General features: G+C 38.5%; 1 protein-coding gene across 1 annotated transcript; it reads right to left on the reverse strand.

Annotated features, from left to right (window-relative positions):
• Positions 1-1,316: 1,316 nt before the first annotated feature.
• LOC129117206 (interleukin-1 receptor-like 1) lies at positions 1,317-21,838 on the reverse strand. The gene is made up of 12 exons (XM_054627750.2): positions 21,791-21,838; positions 18,869-18,958; positions 17,947-18,022; positions 15,471-15,672; positions 15,035-15,203; positions 14,792-14,954; positions 12,528-12,596; positions 10,523-10,655; positions 10,267-10,424; positions 6,115-6,258; positions 3,930-4,088; positions 1,317-2,111 (listed from the first exon to the last, which is right to left on the reverse strand). Exons 2-12 carry the CDS (start codon positions 18,869-18,871, stop codon positions 1,765-1,767), a joined length of 1,623 nt encoding a protein of 540 aa, XP_054483725.2. The 5' UTR covers positions 18,872-18,958; positions 21,791-21,838; the 3' UTR covers positions 1,317-1,764.
• Positions 21,839-22,719: the final 881 nt, after the last annotated feature.

A 22,719-nucleotide genomic window follows, 5' to 3' on the forward strand; every position in this document is an offset into this window, starting at 1 on the left:
TCAGTATATTTCAGAGTAATTTGGTTCATTTCTCATCCTCTGCAATTCCTCATTGTACTTGCTCCACATCTCTCTCCAGCTTCAAAAGTCATCCTAGACTTTTCACTTCAAAGATGTCTGCTTATCGTCCTTTCTTGTTCATTACAAGCCCAGGACTCAAACTGTATTAAAAACTTATCCCATGATAATCTTGGAAGTGAATATTTTGTCTTGCTAAGTCACTTATGTGTAAAAATCTTCATAGTTTATAGCAACAGGCTTTCCTGTTTTTACATAGCATACCTTAGTGTTGGTATGCTCTCTGTGGGAAGAAATGGTACTGTAGGAACAAACCAAGTCTCACACTGGCATGAATCCATCTTGTGGGGCCTCCATAGAGACAGTAAGGCTTATCCAGAGGTATCTTTAGGAACAGGACCCAGCACTGCACACAGTCCAATGAGGTAATTACGAAATGCAACATTTGATGCTTTATAGTTGCGGTGAAGTGAGCAATGAGTGAATGAACTCTTGAAAATACAACTCATTAGTGAAAAACTGGACTTGGACTTGGTAGCAATGAGTGTTTTGCATCTAATTTTCACTTTTTAAATCTGTTCTGTAGCAAGTTTAAAGCTGAAAACTAAGCCTTCTCTGACAGTAAGAATTTCCTGAGCTTAAAAATAAAAAAAGATTAAAATTTGCAGGGATACCTGTACTAGGATACATCTTGTTCCTGTTCCCCTGAACTAGGAGATTTGGCTCTGACCTTTGCATTTAAGGTTATTTCCTATCAAAAATAAGAAAGTATAACTACACATGAGTATAACTACACTACATCTGATTTCCTATCAGAAATATAAGAATGTATAACTACATGAGGCCAAAGCATGGAAAAAAGTGTGTAATTCTTATTATAAAAAAAAGTCTATTTTTTTTCAGTAGCTTAAAGGAATGCTCTCAGTGTATCAAAAGAACATCCTAAATTTTAACATGTTATTTCTATCTGGAGATAATAATTATAATATCAGCATGATAATTGTACCAGAAAGACTTAAATTTCCCATTTGTGTGAGATTCATTTTAATAGAAATATAAAATATTTTAAAGTGCATATAAAATATGCACTTATATGTATCAGTGCATTCATTTCCCTTACCAATGCATGTAATATATTTATATATAGATATGTGTATATATCAGTGCATTTCTTTCCCTTAACACTGTATTCACATCAGTCTCAAAAGACCCTTTAGTGAGGCATCCATCCTAAGGAAAAATAAAATTTCATCTTGTGAGTATCACTATTGAATCAAAAACGAGTAAGTGTCAGAAAATAAAAGTTAACAAAAGCATAACATTATACTTTCTAATTGCAAAATACACAGTATACTTTGTGATCAAATAATACAGAAGGCATTTATCAACTGCATTAGAAAGATGAAGTAAACCTGGAAGGCATTCAGTTATTCACAATCATAACTTTCTGTTATGTATACAACTATATATAGAAAGAGTATAGGTACATTTGGTTTTCTGTGACATGCAAAATTCTCCACAAAATCTAGAATTATTTATTTTGACCTCTCATGCCTGTAAAATATCCCCTCAGTTTCCTAGACCTCTTCCATCAATTACCCCATCGTCACTCAGTAGAAGGACGGAAAAAAAGTTCAAAAAACACAGCCAGACTTGCAGCCTGTACAGTCATGTACCTTCTGAAAGGAAAAACAGCTGTGGGCTTGTAGCCCATCCTGATGGTACAGCTCTGTTCTCCAAGACTGTTCACCTGGTGCCAGCCAAGTGTGAGGGCCTGCGTGCCAGTGGCATGTGGTACCTCACCTGTTTCCAGAACTTGGAATTGGGTGACTGTGGGTGCACCGTGTGCTCCTCTTTCCATTTGATGGTGCCTTGCTGCTTAATAATAAACCTAAGAGATTCCTGAAGCTTCCCATAAGTCCCAATTGTCTCCATTTCCAGAAGGATCACCTTGGTGTCATTTTGAATGAGGGCATTGTATAGAGCAATGTGTTGATCATAAGCATCTTCTTTAGAATTAACCAGCTGGTGTGTCAGCAGCATGATCAGCCTCCTGCTCTTCTGCATCCTCGTCTCAATTGCACTGGCTGCATCTAGCAATGTACAAGAAAATGATGAGACACCGATATTCCTTTTTTAATTCCTTTGAGATTGGAAACTCCATTTTCATTGCTTTGTAACCAGAAATAATTTCTATCTCACTTCAGTCTGACACAGTTTGTTTATTTATTAGAGAAAGACTTTATTCCCTAAACCACTCAAAAAGACAAAAAAACAACAACCAACTAAAGGCAATTGCACAGGGGGAGAGAAAAGCAAGAAGCCCAAACCAAAAAGTTTTCATTTCAAATGGGTTTTTTAGTTGAAACATTAATATAGTCACTGCTTTTAAGTATTGTTAGGAATTTCTATTCCAGTGATCTAGGATCAAATTCAGTAGATCTGACTGTAACAAAATAGTGTTTGATCAGCAGTCTTCATGTAAGGAATTGTGTTGTACCAAGTTTAATGCCTTAGAGATGATCTTGCAATCCTTGAAAACTGGTCATCAGGGGACTTTTGGGTGACTTTTGTCTAAGAGGCTTATTTCCAGGTGTGGTTAGCCTAAATTACAGTGAATTGTCCTGAGTTATTGTGTGCTAATTTATACACTAATCTGTGCATTTTGTTGGCATTCACCCTCCAGGGGTAAATCCAGACTTTCAGGACATGTGTGTCAGCACAACAGAAGGTATTTGAATTTCCCACTGCCATGTTAGGGAGAGCTGATCAGTGCTACTGTCACTGTGATGCTGGGCCAAAAGAGGAGTGGGAACCCACCTGAGGAAGTTCAACGCACCAATTATTTAACAAACCATCTTTGCAGATGCATCAGCCAGCTCCATATATACCTTCTTTTCCTTTACTGGGGGCTGCCAGACCACTGCAAGTGCTGTAAGTTTTTGCCTTTGACAGTTTTGTGAGCTACTGTAGCTCCTTGTGCTGGATCTGGGAATGGTCTGGGTCAACAACTTTTGCAGCTTTTCTTTACCTTCATTTTTCCCAAGACCAGGCAGCCCTTTCACAACTTTCCAGAAGAGGAGGACATCAAAGATTTCAGCCTTAGCTCAGGGCAGATGAATGACACCTGGCCCAGTGCAGATGATTTCAGAAATGTGAAATAGAAAATGCACCAGCTTAGGCTTCATGCCTGCTCACTGACAGAGAAAGGAGATCCAGTCTACAGAAGAACCAGGGCACAAGATAAACAGAGAAGTCAGCTCTGGTAGAAGAAGCTAGCACCTAGGTCACAGCAATCATATATTGTGGAGGGTGTCTATATGGAAATTAGCACAGATTATTTAACATTATTTCATCCTGAAAGACAAGAAAGCAGAAATAAAGCGTACCAATTCTCTCCTGAACTAATACTGGGCATTGTGTGAAGGGAAAATAGAGCATGTCCGTGAAAAGAAGCTGAACTACTTATGATTCTAACACCCTCATAAAAGGTTGAAAACTCCTGAGGGATAACAGCAAAGGTGTTTCCTTAGCTGAGTTTGTGGGTTTGGCTGAGCTTATGGGTTTCTCCTGTTCCCTGTCTTGTAGTCAGCCAAGCCAGCTCATGCAAGGTTTGGTTGTGGCTTTGCCCAGATAACGCCTGCACAGAGTTAGATTTTCCAAGGAGCAGGAGTATTTTTAAAAGAGTCACACTCAGGGTCATGTTTCCTGTGCATTCCAAGATGATAAGAACTTAAAAGCACAGAGTGCCCTTGTGACACCTGGCCTGAAAGAGCAGACAGATGGCTGCTGAGGAGATGAGCTTCAAGGTCAGGAATGTAGAGTGACCTCCTACACACCTAAAAGGGACTTGAATCACAATTTGCTCAAGCTTGACAAGTACTTCAGTGCATTACCAATCTGAAACTTACCTTCTCCAGGATATATATCTCTCCCATAAATACACAATGTATATCCGCATTTTTTTTCCAGAATTTCTGGCATGATTTGGTAAACAAAATATTCCACAAAATTAGCTTCACTGGTGTGGTTTTTGGGGTAGATAACATATGCATCATATATCTTCCCATCTGTAAGGCAAAACAAGAGGAAGGAGTACTGTGTTAACATCAATTAGAGCTGTCTATTGCAAAAAGTAGAAGAGAAATAAAAATATCAGTCACTGAAATAGATCTAAGAAGCAGTTCCAGCCAATCTGAATAATGTATATCAACTGGTGCATGTTTGGAAATTAAAGGCCATGCATATTTGGTGTTCTCCATGCTCAATTGTTTTGTCCTGTGTGTTTGTAGCTTTGGAGAACCTGGCCCTTGTATTGTGAAAACTGCATTCCAAAGTATATGCAGTAATACTTCAACTGATTGATTCATATTAGCATGATATAGCCATGAAGTATTTGTTTTTTCAGTGATACAATTCGCTACCAATAGGCTTTGTCTCTCAGCACAAGATATTCCATTTAAATTCTTCCATCTTGAGGACTTTATTCATCATTCCCATAACAAATCATAGTCTTGAGTGAAAATCCCATTTCTTAGGAAAGAGTCCTACAATCAGAACCAAATACAAAGTCAAGTATTTATTTCATTCCTTACTTCATTTCTCTAAATTAAGTTTTCCATTATAGCATTTTTATTCTAATCCCAAATATTTCTTTCTTTCTGGTGGAAATTACTGTATCCTTTCTTTTGTTGCTGAGGTTCTTGCTGAAACCATTCTAACAATAGATCCTATGAGAAGCAGCTGAGGGAGCTGGGGTTATTTAGTCTGGAGAAGAGAAGGCTCAGGTTTGACCCTGTTGCTCTCCGTAATGACCCATAAGGAGATTGTAGCCAGGTGTGGGGGTCAGCCTCTTCTCCCTGGCAAGTAGTGACAGGACAAGAAGACACAGTGCTAATCTGGAGCAGGGGAGGCTTAGGTTGGACATTAGGAAGAATTTCTTCATAGAAAAGATAATTAGGCATTAGGAAGGGGCTGTCCAGGCTGGTGTTGGAGTCACCATCCCTGGAGGTGTTTAAGGAAAGGCTGGAAATGGCACTGAGTGCCACGGTCTAGCTGACAATGTGGTGTTTGGTCATGATTGGACTCGATGATCGCAGAGGTCCTCACTGATTCTGTGAATCTGTGATTCTGTTATTCTGTAATAATAATGAAATGTCCATTTCCAGAATCTGATTAATTTCATCATAAAATATACTTCCATGGAAACTGTCCAAAAAAGCATACTTCTTTCCTCTTTAATGAGAACTAGATCAGCTGTAGACATCTACCATGCATACATCTGTGGTAAGAGTCAGCTTCAGATTTAAAATTTGTCCATTTAGCTGGATTTGGTCTCTTAAAAACATGTACTTCATCGTCATTAGGCACTGCCTGCCCTTCAGCTGCCCTCTGCAGAGGGGTTCAGTCTCACTGAAGCCCTAAGGCAGCCCCAACAGCACCAACTGCTCATGGTTAGACAGTGGGATCCAACCACAGATCTCCAGGTTTCATGTCTAAGATGGAAACTTTCATGTGTGCACTTTCATTTCATACATCTAAATGCAGACGTCTGAATCCCGAGCTGAAAGCAGCCAATAAAGTTAGGTGGGGTGTATTCCTCCAGAAATGTCTTCCAGACTATTGGTATCTTTCTTTTTGGCCTACGAAAACTGTGTTGGTCTAACATATGCTTTTATCACATTGGTTATCAGTTGGTTTCATATGCTTTTATCACGTTGGTTTATCACATTGGTAATGCTTTTATCATGTTTGTTCCTTTGCATTAGAGAGCACATTACAAGCACATTACAAGTACAGTTAATAGCACTGTAAATCAGGTTTTCAACATCATTCAGTAATTATGGCAGAAACTTTCAATAAAAACCTACAAAACCAGGACTGAATCTCTCTTTTATGTAATTCAGTCCTACAAAACCCAGGAAAAAAGGGAATGTAAAGCACTTGCAGAGCTATGTATTACTTCTCTTTACTGAAGGTGTAAGAAAGAGAAGAATCAGGCTCAGGTGTCATGGGTTAGCAACTATCAAATAAATTACTTTGTCTATGATTTGCCATTTTCCTTTTTTTAAACTTTCTTTCACAAATCTTACTTACCATCCTTGACTGAGTAGGGCTGGAATATCTCCCGATACAGCAGGACAATATCCACCCGGAAGGACTGGTACAGGATCACTGAGAGTGCTATTGCACCCAGCAGAACTAGAGATCCAATGATCAGGAGGACATTAGGAAGAACCTCTGCAAAGTAGAGGAATATATTGTTAGCCACAGAGAAGGTAACCAGTGTGCTGAAGCTTTAGCCTCATATCCTTACTTCTGTTACAGCTTTCAGGAGCTCAAAACAGAGATGAGAAAGCTTCTTCCTTCCCCAGCTGGCATAGCCAACACATAGACCCCTGAACTAGAAGCATATTATGCAGTATATAATTAATATTCACTTTGTTGAATCCAGACCTACTTATGCTAAAAACCACAGCTGACAATTATGTTTAAGTACTTTGTGACTTTTAAAAACTGGTAATGACACAACCATTTTGTGAGACATCTAAGCCTACGCATGAAAATCCACAAAAGGACAAATGGAAGCTTCTGGAATGATTGCACTAATAGGATACAAAGAGCATGTGCAAGTAATGAAATCTGCAAGATAAGAACTAAGATAGCACTAGACAAGCAGGAAAACAGAACACATCCTGGTCACAGAAATAAAATAAACAATGCTAAGTCAGATGATGTCCTCTCCTGCCTTTTCCTTTCAAGAGGGTCAAGGAGCATGTAATAGCAATGATGAGTAAGAGAAATTGAGATACAAAGGAACTACCCACTTTAGTTCCAATTTCCTTCATGGAAGAGCTCTAGAATCTGTCCATCTTTACCTCAGAGATGAAAACTTATCAAGGATAGATTAAGTCTAGATATATGGAAAACATTTTTTACATTGAAGGCAGTAAAACAGTGGAACAGATTGCCCAGAAAAACTGTGGGTGCCCCATCCCTGGAAGTGTTCCAGAATAACTTGGATGGGGTGCTGAGAGATTTGGTCTAGTGGAGGGTGTGCCTGAGAAATTCTGCTGAAAAGGTATATAAATGAAGAGTTTACATTTTCCCTTTCCTCTGGTAGGTTGTGAGGGAAATTTAACAAGATTTTCACACTCTTTACATTTATTTCTTTGGTGTTTAAAGGGAAAAAGAAATGCTAGGCTTGTGAGGAAGCTTACCTCACCAGAACTAGATCAGGAGGAAACACCTTTCAATAAGATTGGGCAAGAGAACAATCAGTTCCTTCTAAAGTGAAATTCGACCATATTTTTAACAATATCACATGATGCCTATGAAGGAGCTTCATCTTTGTTGACCCCTTCAAATCTTAGTACTTTATCAATTTTCCTGCTCAATACACACAGACAAAGTAAGGAAACCCCTTTCACTACCTGGAGGGGCTGACCCAAGCAGCAGAGTGTGATGTTGTTTCTTACTGATGCATTTGTTGACAGCATGCTCATCATAACATTACAATTACTGGTGCATTGCATTAAGTCTCTAAAATATGGAGAAGAAACAGGTTCCAGCATCAACTTTTGCAATTACAAACCTAAACAATGCTATTTATATTTGCACTGATTAGATCAAGGCTGGAAAAGAAGCGATGTGCCCATGCAGTTTGGAATGTGTCTTCACAGAGGTGTCTTCCTGGAAGAGCAGGTTCAATTCCCAGTAATGCTGGCTTAGCCCCTAATTTCTCTGGAATTAACTAATGAACATTCACTAATTTTATTCACTAGTGAACATTCAGCACAGTGGGGGCAAGTGCCACAAGCCCCTGAACAAGGCTGAATAGATCCTGCTGTTCCTTTTGACTTTACTACATCATTTAGCAGCTGACCTCATGCATAAGCCACGTTCTATTTATATTCAAGAGCAATGGGAATACAGAACTATCAGCTCACAAGGACTAATATTGGAAAGGCCAGAGAAAACATGTCAGAAAACAACTTTTGAAGGAGTTCCAGACAAACTCCAGAAGAGCAGCAGTTTTTTCTATCTTCTCTGGCATCTAAGGTGGATGCGCTTCCAGACAGTGAAAGCAGAGATCTGTGTCTAGAGTTCCTGTCCACATCAGTCTACAAAACATGAGTCAGAAGGTTAGCTTTAACATTAAACATCTTTGAGGAAGAACAGAGATGATGCTTTGGGCTGAACTTTATCTCTGCTTTGAATGACCGTGCAAAAAAAATCATTAACGGGGTAGCAGCTAGCAGACACAAGATGTGCTGTGAGAAACACTAAGGAGCAATCATATATTTGGAATTTTTTCCCTGTTAAATACAAACATACAAACTAAACAGAAAAAAAAAGGAGTGTGCATATCTTTATTACAAGATGAGAGGCACAAGCAAATCCTATAGCATTTTTATTATTCAGAGAAAAAAAAAGACATTGCTTTAATATAAATATTGCTGAGCTGTGAGAGAGCTGAGTGAAGAAAACTAAAGCAGAGCATAGCCACTTCTGCACATAGCATTGCTGACACCAACAGTGCTGAGGAGCAGAGGCAGACACCTTATCAACAGCAGCAGCAAGGACAAGGGCACAGATATCCACACAAAAAAGGTAGCAGTGAAAGCAGGATCACAGCCAAGAGCTTTCATGAACATTAACTGAAGACCTATGAATAAAAAACAAAATAAGATTTGTCTTTAACAGAAATTAGACTCAATGATTCATGGGATGAATACAGAATATGCTATATGTTCTCCTTCATCTAGTCTGTAATATGGGGCCAACAAGAGACTTGTGTGAATAAACTAGTGAGCAGAAACTGTTACTCAGTTTCCTTCCCTCTCATTGCAAGTACACTCCCACACTCAGGTACTTCAGTGCAAAGCTGGTGTACTGCCAGCTTCCTGAGTGATGCTGCACTCAAACTCGCCTATCCAGCCAAAACATTTCCTGCCATCTTCCTGATGGGTGCTATTCTGCTGTTACAATTCACCTACATCTCCTCTAGTCTAGGCTAGCAAGGAAACTTGTCCAGGCTTTGAAGCCATGATCCTGTAGAAAGTCATGAGCAATCAAGGATACAGTGGGACATGGGTCTGTGCACACCCTGTGATCACAGTACACTGCATTTTACTCTTCCCAACACTCTCTTACAGAAAACTGTTAAGGTCTTGACATTTACTTTCAAAATCCTTGAGAAAAGAGAGTAGTTTTAAATTACATATTAGGAAGAAATTCTTTCCTATGAGGGTGGTGAGGCACTGGAACAGGTTGCCCAGAGAAGCTGTGGATGCTCCATCCCTGTGTTCAAGGCCAGGCTGCATGGAGCTCTGAGCAACTTAGTCTAGTGAAAGGTGTCCCTGCAAGGGCAGGGGGTTTGGAACTAAATGATCTTTAAGGTTCCTTCCAACCCAAGCCATTCTATGATGCCATAATTCTTGGTGGTTTAGCATGTCTGAAGGGATGAAAAGGGAAACAATTGATCACAGCTGCTTCTTGAGCCCTCACAGACAAAATAGCATTTTCTGCCATAGGAATCTGATTAAGATGTGTTGGCAACAGTGCTTAGGGATTTGGCTATCCCTATTAAAAAATAAAATTCCCATATGAGCTAAGGATTATCTCTGTCCCCACCATTTACTGCCCTGGATTTCCTTTCTCTTTCAGGTACAACTAGAACCAGGAATTTAAAAACAAAGCCAAGGGATAGCCTTTGAAGTGCTACTCACCCCTCTGTGTGGCACAGAGGGAACACAGTGGCACTCAAAGATAAAGAGTGATTTTGAAGACGTGATTCTCACAACACTCAGTCCAAAAAGGGAACTACAGTGGATGCAGTATAGTAAGGAAGGCAAACTGGCAAACCAGCAGCTGAAACCCTTATATTTAAAGTTTGCCTATTTTCTGCCACACTTTTACACTAGAGACAATAGTTTTATTTGTCACAGTGGAGAAATATCCTAGAAACGGGATATTCTTATCACAGAGCTGATACAGTCACGCTCTGTGTATTTCATCTCTTGCTGACCCTGTTTGAATAATGTCCCCCTCTCTCCCCAATGCCAAGGACAAGGACTCAGCCAAGAGAATTTTGCAACTGGCTGGAACATGCAGGGAAGAAGCAGGCTGGTTTCATTTCTTAGTAACTGAAACTTTTTTACTATCTGAAACAAATAATAAAATAAACTCACCAGCATATGTCAAACTAAGTGCAAATTGTAAAGAATCAAAATGAAAAAATCCTACCCTTAGATTGCACTTTGAGTCGTAATGTCACTGTGACTCTTGTGTTGTACATTGTGTTCAATGCTATACATGTGAAATTTGACTGCAGATCCTCCTTTTTTACTTCAGTAATATTCAAAGTTGTCTCTTCATAGTATACTTGCTCATGATCATTAAAACTAATAGAAAGAGAAAGAGAAAGAGATAGTACCATTGGTTTCAATGGCTAGTCACAGTTTGTGTTGAAGAAAGATTATTCTGTTTTATGTAGACTTACAAATGAGTTTCTTCATGAAATCTTGAAAAAACAAGGCTTTCCACTGGGATGTTATCCACATCCCATCTGACAGCAGCCAGTGGCTGTTTCTTAATCCCAAGGCGGGCCTGACATTTCAGAGACAAAGCAGCACCTAATCAAGATACAGAGATGTAAATATTCCTTGATGAAAAACATGGAAATTCTATTTTCCTCCTAACATCTTTCCCTACAAATCTTCATACAACTTGTGAGTTTTGTCATAACAATTTTGACATATTTTTCTGAACTACTGCTGACAAAATGATACATAGAAGAGACAAAAAGAAATAACACGAATTTTTCAGCAAATGATCTAATAGCCTTCCAAGGATTACAAAAGGAATTATTTATATTTATTATGATGAAGACAATATACCCTTAACTTGTGATGCTTGACACATATAATCAGCTGTATTATATGTGGAGGAACATAGGATAGATATGGTAGTTAACACACAAATGTACACATAAATAATCTAATTAAATTTCAGTATTATTTTGCGACTTGTGTGCAGCCTTATTTTGGATTTTATTCAAGCTGGACAAAAGTAAAGTAAGCCAGTCCAAGCAAAACTAAAACAGGAAATTACTTATTAAATATTCCCCATCAGGAAATATTTATTCCAAAGTAAGGGTCACCATTGCACCAAAAGAAAGTATAAATTAAACATGTTAAATTGTTTCCATGTAAGTCTGCATCTAAGCAGGTCTTAGATAAGAATATTAAATCTTATGGTTAGATCATGAATAGGTAATAGGGAGCATGGGGAAATGCCTTCATTTTTTGCAAACAGGAGACAATAGAACCAGTACAGCAATTGGGTTTCAAATGTAAAGTGAATTTTCTCTGTGTAAGCACTATCAGAGTGACAGGCAGAGCCCACAGAGCACTGGGCACTGACCATCTTACTAGAGAGAGCTTGTCCTCGAGCAGAGACCATCTAATTTCTAAACAACAAAATAGCTGGGAGAAAGAGGAATTAAATTATGGGAATGTGAGTCAACTGACAAGTCTCTGAGCCCCAGCACATGGCACAGAGGGGGCTGTGGACCCCTGCAGTATCTGCTGCCTGAGCAGTCTTGCTGTAGAATAGAAGCAGAGGAGTGGTAGGTACAATTCCTTCTCCCACTGGCCCAGCTTCACCACACTTGCCCTGGCAGACAGGCATCCTAGATTGCCTATTTAGATTTCTGATGGGGTTAGTCTCTTGCTGGAGAGCTCCACCTTTCTCACTGACTGCAGCCAAACCCCAGACAACTCTCACTCCTACCAGGAGCACCTTGTCCTGATGGTGCAAGCTAACCAGGATGAATGTGAATCCCTGAGAACATCAATAGCCCTGATCAGCAGGGAGCCAGGAGCAAGCCCTACATCATGGGCTGTCCAACTGCTCTGCCTAAATCCTCTGCTGGGTCCTGTCCTTCTGCCCTCCCAGTATCTTCCAAGCAGGCTGACCTGATCACTGCTACCCAAAAACTTGGGTATGAGACAGGCAGTGCTCCTCAGCCTCAGAGCCAGCAACCAGCTCCTTGCTCTCCTTCATTCCTCAGCAGAGACACAGGCACTGTCTCCACGTGGGGACTGAAGGTAGCAAGGAGCAGCTCTAGCCACAAGAATAGTCCATCCTTCCCTCTTAGGGCTACCATCAAGAAATTTTGAGGGATTTAACCACAGCCCTCTTTGAAGTGGATGGAAGCTGTCACCTTTCAGCTGAGATGTAATGATTCGCTCTGTGAATAATCCAAGTGTATCCCAGTGAGAGTAGAACAAGTTAGTTAAATCTTCCTAAACTTCACTCAATGCCTAAATAACACATCAGTTATATCTAACTTCACACCTCTGCGCCTGGAGGGAATTAAATATGGTAAATATTATGGTACAAAACTGTGAGGAGAAGTTCCATCATTACGTCTTCTTGAAGATACACGTCTTCTAGACCATTACAAATTGTTAATTTAAAAACAAATTAAAATTTGTACTCACCAAGCTCTGCTTCTATTACATCTTCATTCTTTGGAAATATGATTTGAGGTGGTAGAGGTGAGTATTTTACTTTAGAAATTAAAGAGGAAAAGAAAGTATGCATTAACAAGTTGTGAAAATGCATTTTGTAAGATAAGATTTGTAATCTGTACAATTAATATTTTATGATCACAAAACAGAATTGCAAACTAACAGTGTTTCACATACCTGTTGGGATCATCTGGTTTTATTCCTACAACCAAATATCTCTGGGGAGTATGTACATGTTAGTATCTTCAGTATTTATTCCCCATCTATGTACCTTTGTACATAGAAAATAAGAAAAAAATTAGGTTTTGAAGTACTGTATTAGCTGCTGAGTGGGGGAAAAAAGCAAATGCTGTTATAGGCTTGTATGATTTCTCAGCTGTTTTGGGGTTTCTCAACTGTTTTGGAGTTTTACTAAGAGACATTTGAGAAATTACTCATATCCATTATATGAAATAGCTAATACATAATTTTATGCAGTGTCTGAACTCCAAACATATTGCTTTCTAACCCTTTCTTCATTAAGCTTTTCCAACTCAAGGCACCTCTGTGAAACACGTATTTCCCAAAAAATTCTGTGGGAACACATTTCAGTCCCTGCTTCCCAAACTGACTGGATATGATAAAATAGAAGTCAGGAGAGAGCCAGTAACTTCCCAGCTGTCTGACTATGCTAAGTTCTTAGCTGCCAGCATTCAGAGGCAGAAACTCCTCTGGATCAGCATGGATCTGCAAGGTAACAGGAATGTATATCATAACTCTCTAATATTAACAAAACAGAACAGTTCCACTCATCAGGATACATATTTTAAGGTCTGATAAAAACTCAAAGTTGTCATTAACTACTTTGAGTTTAGAAAAACCTGGAGCAGACATGCCAGACTCAGCCCAGATTTAACATGTTATGTTGTGATCTCTTCTTTCTGCAATGATTTCAAAAGAAAGTTAGATGAACTTCAAGGTCTGTCTGGATGTAACAAAGGCCTTTATAAATTTGAATGTCTTTGGGGCCAAATAAAACCCAGAAATTTTTGTTGCTACCCAGGAAGAACAGTATTCCAGAACAGTTAGAGAAGTTTTGATGGAAGTACATTCAAACAAAAATTGTTAGGCAGAGAAGTGTCATGGAAAGCCTGATTGTGATCTTGTAGAGCAGCAGGTAGAAAAGGAGGAAAAGCACAACATTTCCCAGCTACTGAACTAGGTCTCTGCTCAAGCTGTCTGCTGTCCAGCTCAGAATAGTCAGAATGAACTCTGCTACTGAGATCTGGGCACAGCAGCAAAAGCTGCATCCAAGGCTGCCACGCTCCAGCTCTGCATTCTGCCCACAAGCTGTGTGCCTCCCCAGAGCAAAAAGGCCTGATGCTCAGTCTACAAATGAACATTACCGTTTTATAAAAAAAACCAACTAAACAGCAACAAAATAACTACATGAGTCAAACTAAAGCCCTCCACCACCCCCAAGGAAAGGATTTTCTGACTGTTTTTCTACGGATCTGATTACAGAACTGAAGAAGCATTTTGAAGTTTTGCAAGTTGATGCAATCTGAAACTATAAATTTCTGTGTGCCATTTCCTGAACACCATCCAAATACAAAGCCTTCCTGAGGAGACTGCATGCTAGAGGCAACCCAAAGTCCACACATCTCAGTCATATTGGCTATGTTCAAAATCACAGAGACATAGTAATCACTGAGATCCATCCATTTTCTATTTCTATATATATCTTGTTCATTTTGTCTCATTAAAGACAAATTTAAAAGTTTTTTCAGTTCTACTACCAAATAAATGTTAGATGGTTGAGACAGACCATGAGGCATTAAGCTGTAGGCCATCAACACATGACTGATCTAGTGACCACCAGACAGTCTTCACTAGCCACAGATTCTGCTGCCCTCAATAAATAGAAAGCAGAGCATAGTGGCATTCCACTGAGGAGATCCTTCATTTCAGAAATGTGCTACCAGAGAACTCTATCAACCACAGCATGTAACCAGAGTCATCAGAATCTTTTAAACAAAAATCTGAATGACACCAGGTCTGACTTTACCCCATCTTGCTCTATGTGGGTGACCATCCACAAAATTCATCTAATAAAGCTGATGTAAATCTTAAATAAGATGATAAAACAAATCAAACCAAAATGCTTTCTCTTTATAATGTACAAAAGGAGTTTCCTTTGCTCTAAAATGACATTAGTCTTTTAATCTTAGCAAGCTACAGAATTATTGTCTTACCCCCACTTATGAAAATTCTTGTTGCTGATACATTAAATACATTTCCTTTATGGGTATAAATAAATTGACAAGTATAATAACCATCATCCTCCCTTCTTGGATTCTCAATATAAATATATTTCTCTTTCTTGAAGTATCTCTGTCCCTGAAGAGGTTTGCAGTCCTGGAAAAGAAAAACAGTTTTGGTTGCAAAGAGCTTCTCAGTATTTTGACCTACATTGGCATTATCAGGGTTTTGTTTACCTTATACCACTGGACAATAGTAGCATTCTTATAGTTATCAATGGTAGGACAAACAATTTTTCCTCTCCGAGTGTCATTTGGGTAACGAATCCGACTTGGGAAACATTCTCCTGGCTTGTATGAATGCACTTGCACACTCACGTTGTATGACTTTGTGCGATTACTTGAACTTCAAAAATGGAATAAGGTATGTCAGTGACTTCATTTTTACATGGAATATATCAATGTTTATAACAAATGTGTGTTATTCTATAAACATGTGGATGATTATTGTATTTCAGTCACAGCTTGGTTTTAATGATCTGCCATAAAAATAGCAGTTGCAGGGTGAAAACTTATTAAAAAAGTCATCATGTCCAAAAGCTTAATTAGAATATATTATCAAAACATATATTCTTGCCAGTCTTACACCTTCCACTTTCCATGTGGCACTTACAAATGTGTTACACAAGTGTAGTTTCCAGAATCCTCTCTAGAAGTTGGCAGAAACCAAAGAAATCGTTCTATGGAAAACACTCGTGATCCCTCCTCTTCCGCAGGAATTTTTTTGTGAATATCCGTGCGATACCAGGTGATGTTCACTGATGAAATCCATTTGGGACCTTTTATAACTAAGGCCTCACCTTCCATAGGATCAACTGCAATTGAGCAAAAGATTAAAATCTCAGATAAATTAAACCTTTGTCCGCTGAGACAGAGAACTTGGTTGGCATTCTTGGATCAGTGGGCCAGTCATGTCCCTCTACCCTCCTTGAGCTTTCGGAGATGATACACAGGAAGCTTATTTTCACTAGATGGTTTTTCAACAAAAATTTTGTTTACCTTGAGTTATGGAGCCATTTGTTTTCAAAAACAGTAACTAATGTGGGAGGCACAAATAAACAAACAGATCCCTAGGTTCTAAGTGGAGACGCAGTAAAAAACAAGAGGATTTAACTGAAAAAATAGTGATTTCTTACAATGAGCTTATTATGTAAATCTTTGCCTAAAATATCATTTCTATTCAAAAACTGAATTAAAACAAAGAAAAATATGGCTTTAATGTAGTTATCTTTCCTTACTTCAGTATAATGAATATTTATTTATGCAATGGATGAGTGCTTTTTTGTCCTGCCTTTTTAATACAGAGGAATAGAGTTGATTTTTTTTTTTTTCTGGAAGAAAAAAATCATAGAAGGAAGTCTATAGATTGGATCCTTAGGAAAAATAAAATAAAATAAAATAAAATAAAATAAAATAAAATAACATAAAATAAAATAAAATAAAATAAAATAAAATAAAATAAAATAAAATAAAATAAAACAAAATAAAATATAAAAAAAAAGTGCCCCTCTCTGAAGTTCATGAAAATAGGGTGGGAAAAAATGAAAGCAATGTGATAGGCTGAAAGGAAGAATCTGATGAGAAAGTGGGAAGGTGAAAAGATACAGAAAAAACCGAGACAAACAAGAAGCTTAAAAAAATAAACCACATATGATCACACATAAGAAAATCTGGGAGCAAGACACTAATATTTTGGGGTTTTTTTAGCTGAGTATACTTCTACTTTTGAACACTCAAATTGGTCCAGAGAAACTAGATTCAAGCAATTGTGATAAATACTTAAGTGCTCAGGTACCTGAATAGTGTACTGGCCACTGAAAACAAACAATCTGAAAGTTAAATTGCATTCTAAGAAGCAAAAGATGGGGGTATGAGCAAGGATGGTGACAGAACAAAGATTGAGATTGGCAGAGGGGCTGCAGTGGATAAAGGAGCATGAAAATGAGAGTAGATAACCAAACAGCTAACCAAAATAGACAGTGTCTACCAAAAATGACACTTTGCAGTTGTGGCTTTAGACATGTAGGTGCACAAATCAGGAGGTGAGAGTCTCCACATGATGGACACTTCTGCTCTCGTTCTTTCTAAAGAAGTGGTCCATCTCCATGGATATTGTCATCTCACTTACTAATTTGGGGCTCCTAAATTAGCCCGCTATGAGTATGAGTAACCCCAACCCCATAATTTTAACAGTCTTCCCACCCACAAGCCTTGCAAAGTCACTGGGATATATCAGGGGGGTCAGAAAATGCAACATTGCCCTGCCAAAGGTGGAACACATTGGAAATACAGATTTCTTTGAGGAAAAATAGTGTGGAGAGGGAAGACATTGAAAAAGAAAGGACTCATCTAAACTCAATGACATTCATGAAAATCATTTTGGCAAATTCTTCAGCAGAATCTGACACCTTAATAAATATACTTTGCTTGAATCTTAGCATTCCTATTGTAAAATTGACTATATGGAGAAATATTTAGAGATCATATCTTATAGAACTTCTCAGATAAATGAGCATCTCAGCTCAAGAATAGAAGTACATGAGTACTGTACAACATTGTGTCCTTGGCCAGCATTATATAGCTGAGTCAGTAGAGCTGACCCATCATAAATAGTTTACTGCTCTGGACATTCCCCCTGTGCAGGGAAATATTATTGTTACACTGCATTTTTCAATTAACACCCCCAAATTTAGGACATTAAAGAGCATTTCTGTGGAGAACAGCACCCATTTCCACCCCTGATTCAGCAGGGTGCATATGCTTACATGTTGCTCAGTGCAATTAAAGCATGTTCTTGCAATTTGTGCCCAGCTGGGAACTTGAGCACCAGCTACTCTCAAATTCTTTCAAGACCCTTTTCTTTCTGCTTGCAGAGGTGTCAGGTGGCAGAAGTTGAACCTAGACTTGCTGTCATAGAAATGGACAGTGTTTGGTGCATTTTAATATACTTTAAAAGCTAGATTTTAAGTTGTGATTTCTGGCTTGAGGTGAACTCACTAGGCTTAAAAATAAAACCACCAATTTGGAAACAGCCTACGCATTTGTACAGAACAAACTTTATCAGAAAGTATTTTTAAAATGTGACTTACATGTTTCAGATGTCATGGAAACCAAGAGGAAGGTAGATAGGAGGATCAAATCTATAAGCCCCATCATATTTCTAAACTAGGAAGAAAAAACACTGATATCTTAGAATATACTCTGGCTGTATCAGTAATGCTGTATCGATGTACATCAGAAAATTGAACAGAAAATGATATCATGCACTGATGAACTGCATCATGTGAGCTACTCTGTACAGTGTGTGCAGCAGTTTGGCAGCTTTGAGGTGATGTTATTTCTTCTATCACAATTGAAACTACAGATATGACTTAGTTTAGTGGGAGTCAGTGAATTGCTTTGTCATGGTGCTCCTCAGATAGAAGCCTCTTTTAACTTACTTGCTTTTTTTAAAAGGAAGATAAATGTACATTGCATTTTCTTCACAGTCAAGTGCAGAGAAACTGTACCCCAGCTTAGAAAAGGACAGATCCTGGGTTTGAAAATGTAAACCCTGGTTTTGAATTAAGGTTACATCCAACCAATTTCTTAGGTGCACCATACTTTTTTGTCTTTTTATGAAAGGGGACTTATCTTCAGTGACAGCTTCTCTAGGTAAGTGTTGAGCAGTAGGATCAAAACCAAGTGAGTGTCATGAACAATGCTAAACTGAAGGGGAACTGAGGAAATGGACTGGAAAGGAAGGTAAAGGAGCATAATATTGTACTTAGCTAACAGCAGCAGGGCAGATCCTGTATCTCACTGATGTTTGCATTTGTCTAACTGATACACACCAGCTGGAGTTCATGGTGTGGCTCAAGAACTCTCCAGAAAACCCCTTTATTTATAAAACCTGACCATTTGATCATGGGCATTAAGCTGATCCTAATTCCTGACCTAATCCAGGAATATCTCAGGAGACAGAAGGCATGCAACCCAGCTATACTGGGTAATTATAAGCATTCTACTTACCATGAAAAAGCTTTGAATGCAGTTCTTCACTGCAGATCACAGAGCAGTGGGTTCGACTGTCATGTATGAGTGAGCAGCAGCCACTGGGTCCTACAGACAGTAGACAAGTTATTTTCAAGAGAAATCAAGTCAGAAAGAAAATATAATTTATCTCACAGATAGTGAGCATAAGGGGAGTAGTAAAAAACAGGGAAGAAATGTTAAGTACTGTCGTCACATTTACTGCAAGGAATTTTTATTTCAGTGCCAAAAACCTCCAGACTAAATAAACATGGACAAGACTTATCAAGCCCTATGTTTTTGCCAAGTCTAAAATTCAGAGCAAACTCAGTTTTGAGCTTTCAGAAATATCGTCAGCTTTGACATGGAAAGTTTCTTCTTTTAGAAGGTTTAATAATATCCAGAGGGTTATTCTTAACCTCTGAAAAAACAATAACAAAACTTAGTGTTCAAAGAGAAAAGTGTGAGAATTTCATTGCAGGTATTGTGCAGGGATATTCACAGGGATATTCACAAAGATGAGGTTTAGACCAAAAAGTGCAGCATCTCAGCATTAATGTCACAGCAAAGCTGATGCCATGCCTTTTACAGGAAGTGAGTGACCAGTCAGAAGAATTACTGTGTGTGAGGATCTACTTGCTTTCATTTTTGCTGGAGAAAAGCACCACTACAAGTGCAAATCTACTGACTTCTTTAATTTTAAGGAAACCTTCGGCCCGGTGAACAGATTTTTCGAGGGTACTTTTCAACACTGACATCAAGAGTTTTGCCCTGGAAGGAATGAACAAGGTGGCCCAGAACAGGGCTCAGGAGGGACCTGGGACTGGACAGACCCTTGGGAGAAAAAGACACATCAAAAAATGGCTCAATGAAATCGACAGCATCAGCATAGCAAAGCATTCATCTTTGTTCATCATTCAGAGCATGAGGCTTGTTCCTAGAAGTTGTTTCTAACACTAGCAGGGAGCAAAAATATCCAGAATATTCCTTTTCTACTGGAAGCCTTTTCTAACCAAGTGTTTGGTTTTGTTTCAGCAACTTATTTGCCCCCAACAAGGTATACCAGCAGTTATATTAACTGCCCTTCTATCTTTTAGAGCTGTCTTAAGTGAGTGATACCTCAGCAAGATGACAAAAACTAAACTGGTTGATTTTTAAAAAAAAATTGTTTCATAGACTAAGTTTGGAGTCTTTCTGAAATGAGGGGTTTTGTCTCATTTGATATTTTATTTGTAAGTGTTTATTAGGAATTTAGCCACAAGTAATACCACTGTTGGAGACACTGGCAAGTCCCTTATTGCCAGTGCTATTGCAGCCCTAGAAATGGAAGGCTGGTGATTACCAGAAAGCTGCAAGGAGATGTGCTTTCACCATTTTTAAGATGCAGCTTTGTCTAGGAAGGGAGACAGCCAGTTACTTGCTCTCACCAACTTTTCTACCAAGCGCCAGAATGTTTCAGGAGTAAGAAATTCATCATTTCCTATCTCCATACTTGCCAGCTGTTGCAGTTAGCCTTCTGTTTACTGAAAAAAATATGTCTTTGAGAGACCTTACACATACTGGGCTACCAGCCTGCACCAAAAGAATGCAAAATATTTGAGCTGAGATGCTCCCCACCAAATATGATGATTGCTTTATTGAATTTCCCTCCATTTTTAAGTTGCTGTGTACCAGCAGCAGTTTAAGTAGCTTATGGGGGTTGTATGTTTAAATATGTAAAATATAGAGGGCTCTAATAAAAGAGGAATGTTTCCTCTTTTATTAAATCCAAAGAGCTCATGCAACAGAAAAAGCAGCGTGATTTGCATTCTGTTTGCATTTTCCAAAGCAAGCAGTCAACCCCAAATTACCTCAATATGGACTGAAACAGAGTTTGCAGGTCTAGACAGAAAGCAGCAAGAGAAGGATTGGTTCTGCAGTGCCTTACAGCTCCTTCCTACAGCTTCAGATGACTGTGTGGTGGGAGTGTAAACCTAAGCTCTGCAAACAAAAACTTCAGTGTGGTGCTGGAAAAGCACTAGACCCAAAATTTGGGATAACTGTCTGAGTGGGTCAAAGCCAAGTTCCTAATGAACCATACCAAAGGAAGGGGAGAGAAGGGGGAACCCACTGTGTGTATTGCAGAAGCAGTGGTCTGGGGGGCTTAACTCAGTAGTTTTCTGAAGGCGGCTGTGTTAGTAACATATTTCTGCTTTTCTTTCCAAAATTCTATTTTCCAACAAAATGTTTATAATACTGTTTATAGAAATGACAAAATTAGTACGCTAGCATACTAACAAAACCTGGAAATAGTATCTCAATTTCTACCCAAAAAAAGTAACAAACTTTACAATGTAAAAATACCATGAAAGAACAGTTCTGTGGAATTATTTTACAGATATATACATCCATACACCTTTTGGAAGTGATATTCATTCTTCTATCAAACCAGAAAATCCATTCTGACTGAAAATATCCTATTAAAATCGCAACATTAAAACTGAACTTATTCCAAAACTAGCATTCTCAAGAGTTAACAATTACACTAGTTACAGGTGTAGGTGTAAAATGTAGGAATTTCAGCATTAAAGCATAGAATTTCTAGAATTGATATACACATTATTCTTAAAAAAATATTTTTAAGCACAAAATACATAAATATGCTAAAATCTGAAAAATCATTTGGGGAATAAAGATTTTCTGTGTCTTTGACTAATTAGTAATATAGGCCAGGAAAATGATGGTAAAATCCATTTCTAAATACACTTCACAACAAGGTAAATTTTAGTCCCAACACTAGTTGTCTATCATGGAAGCATACCCACTATTTTAATCTAATTTTATTTCTCGAGATAAAGAAGCACATAAGTGAACTGAAATAAACTTTCTTATCAAATACTTCTATTATTTCTGGTTAAACGACAATATAAAAATTTGACCTACCATTTGGAAAATTCAGAAAGCAGAGAAGTGGCTTGTTCTCTGTGGATGGGTCTTTCGCAAAGATTTCTCTGCTAATCTGGTACCTGATATTACTGTGAGCTCTTTTTATCTGGCTGGGGTAGCTCCTCTCTGCAGCAGCAAGGCACACAGCTCCATTCTGAGACACCTCCCACTGAACAGAGCAGAACATAGAACAGATTACTGTAGCAATTTACTTTAAGTACCTATAAGAGATAGCATCTCATAGTTCCAATTAATCGGATATCTTTAACCACTACCATGGGGGTTTTTTATTACTTTTAGCACAATTATAGTGCAATAAATCTGCTGGCTGGGGAGCACTGGGAGAGAGGGGACAATCAGATGGCAGAAGGCATTTGAAACAGATTTTGCTTGAAAACAAGTAACAGCTTTGCATGGTCTAGTCAAGCAGCAGCTCCCTGAGAACAGCTTGAAAAGTCTCTGGAGAATCAGGAACAGTTTTTCACGAAGTGAAGGAAACTGTTTCACTGAAGCTAAGCTGATCAAAGAAGGTGCTGAAAAAACAATTATCTGCACCAACAGCTAAATCAAGTCTGTGAGGGAAAGATTTTACCCTATGGTCATTCAAACTTTGTTTCCCTTCCCTGGCAGACTTGCGAATTCCTTCTGTTCCTTCCAGCGTTCCTGAGACTCTACTGTCAGCATGTAACAACTCCACATCAATACACAAAGATGTAGCAAAAACCTTACCTATGTCACACCCATGGTCTCCCCAGTTCTTGGTGTAGCATTTCCTTTGAAGTGGTCTGGGGGTTGCACCTCCCATATGACAAAAAAAAAAAAAAAAAAATCTAAAGAACTAAAAAAGAAGCCAACCAACCTGCAACAATGAAATCTCACAATGTTTTGTTCAAGCAGCTCAGATTCCTACCTTCAAAAGCTCACAA

Source organism: Agelaius phoeniceus, chromosome 2, assembly GCF_051311805.1.
Source record: "Agelaius phoeniceus isolate bAgePho1 chromosome 2, bAgePho1.hap1, whole genome shotgun sequence".
NCBI lineage: Eukaryota > Metazoa > Chordata > Aves > Passeriformes > Icteridae > Agelaius > Agelaius phoeniceus.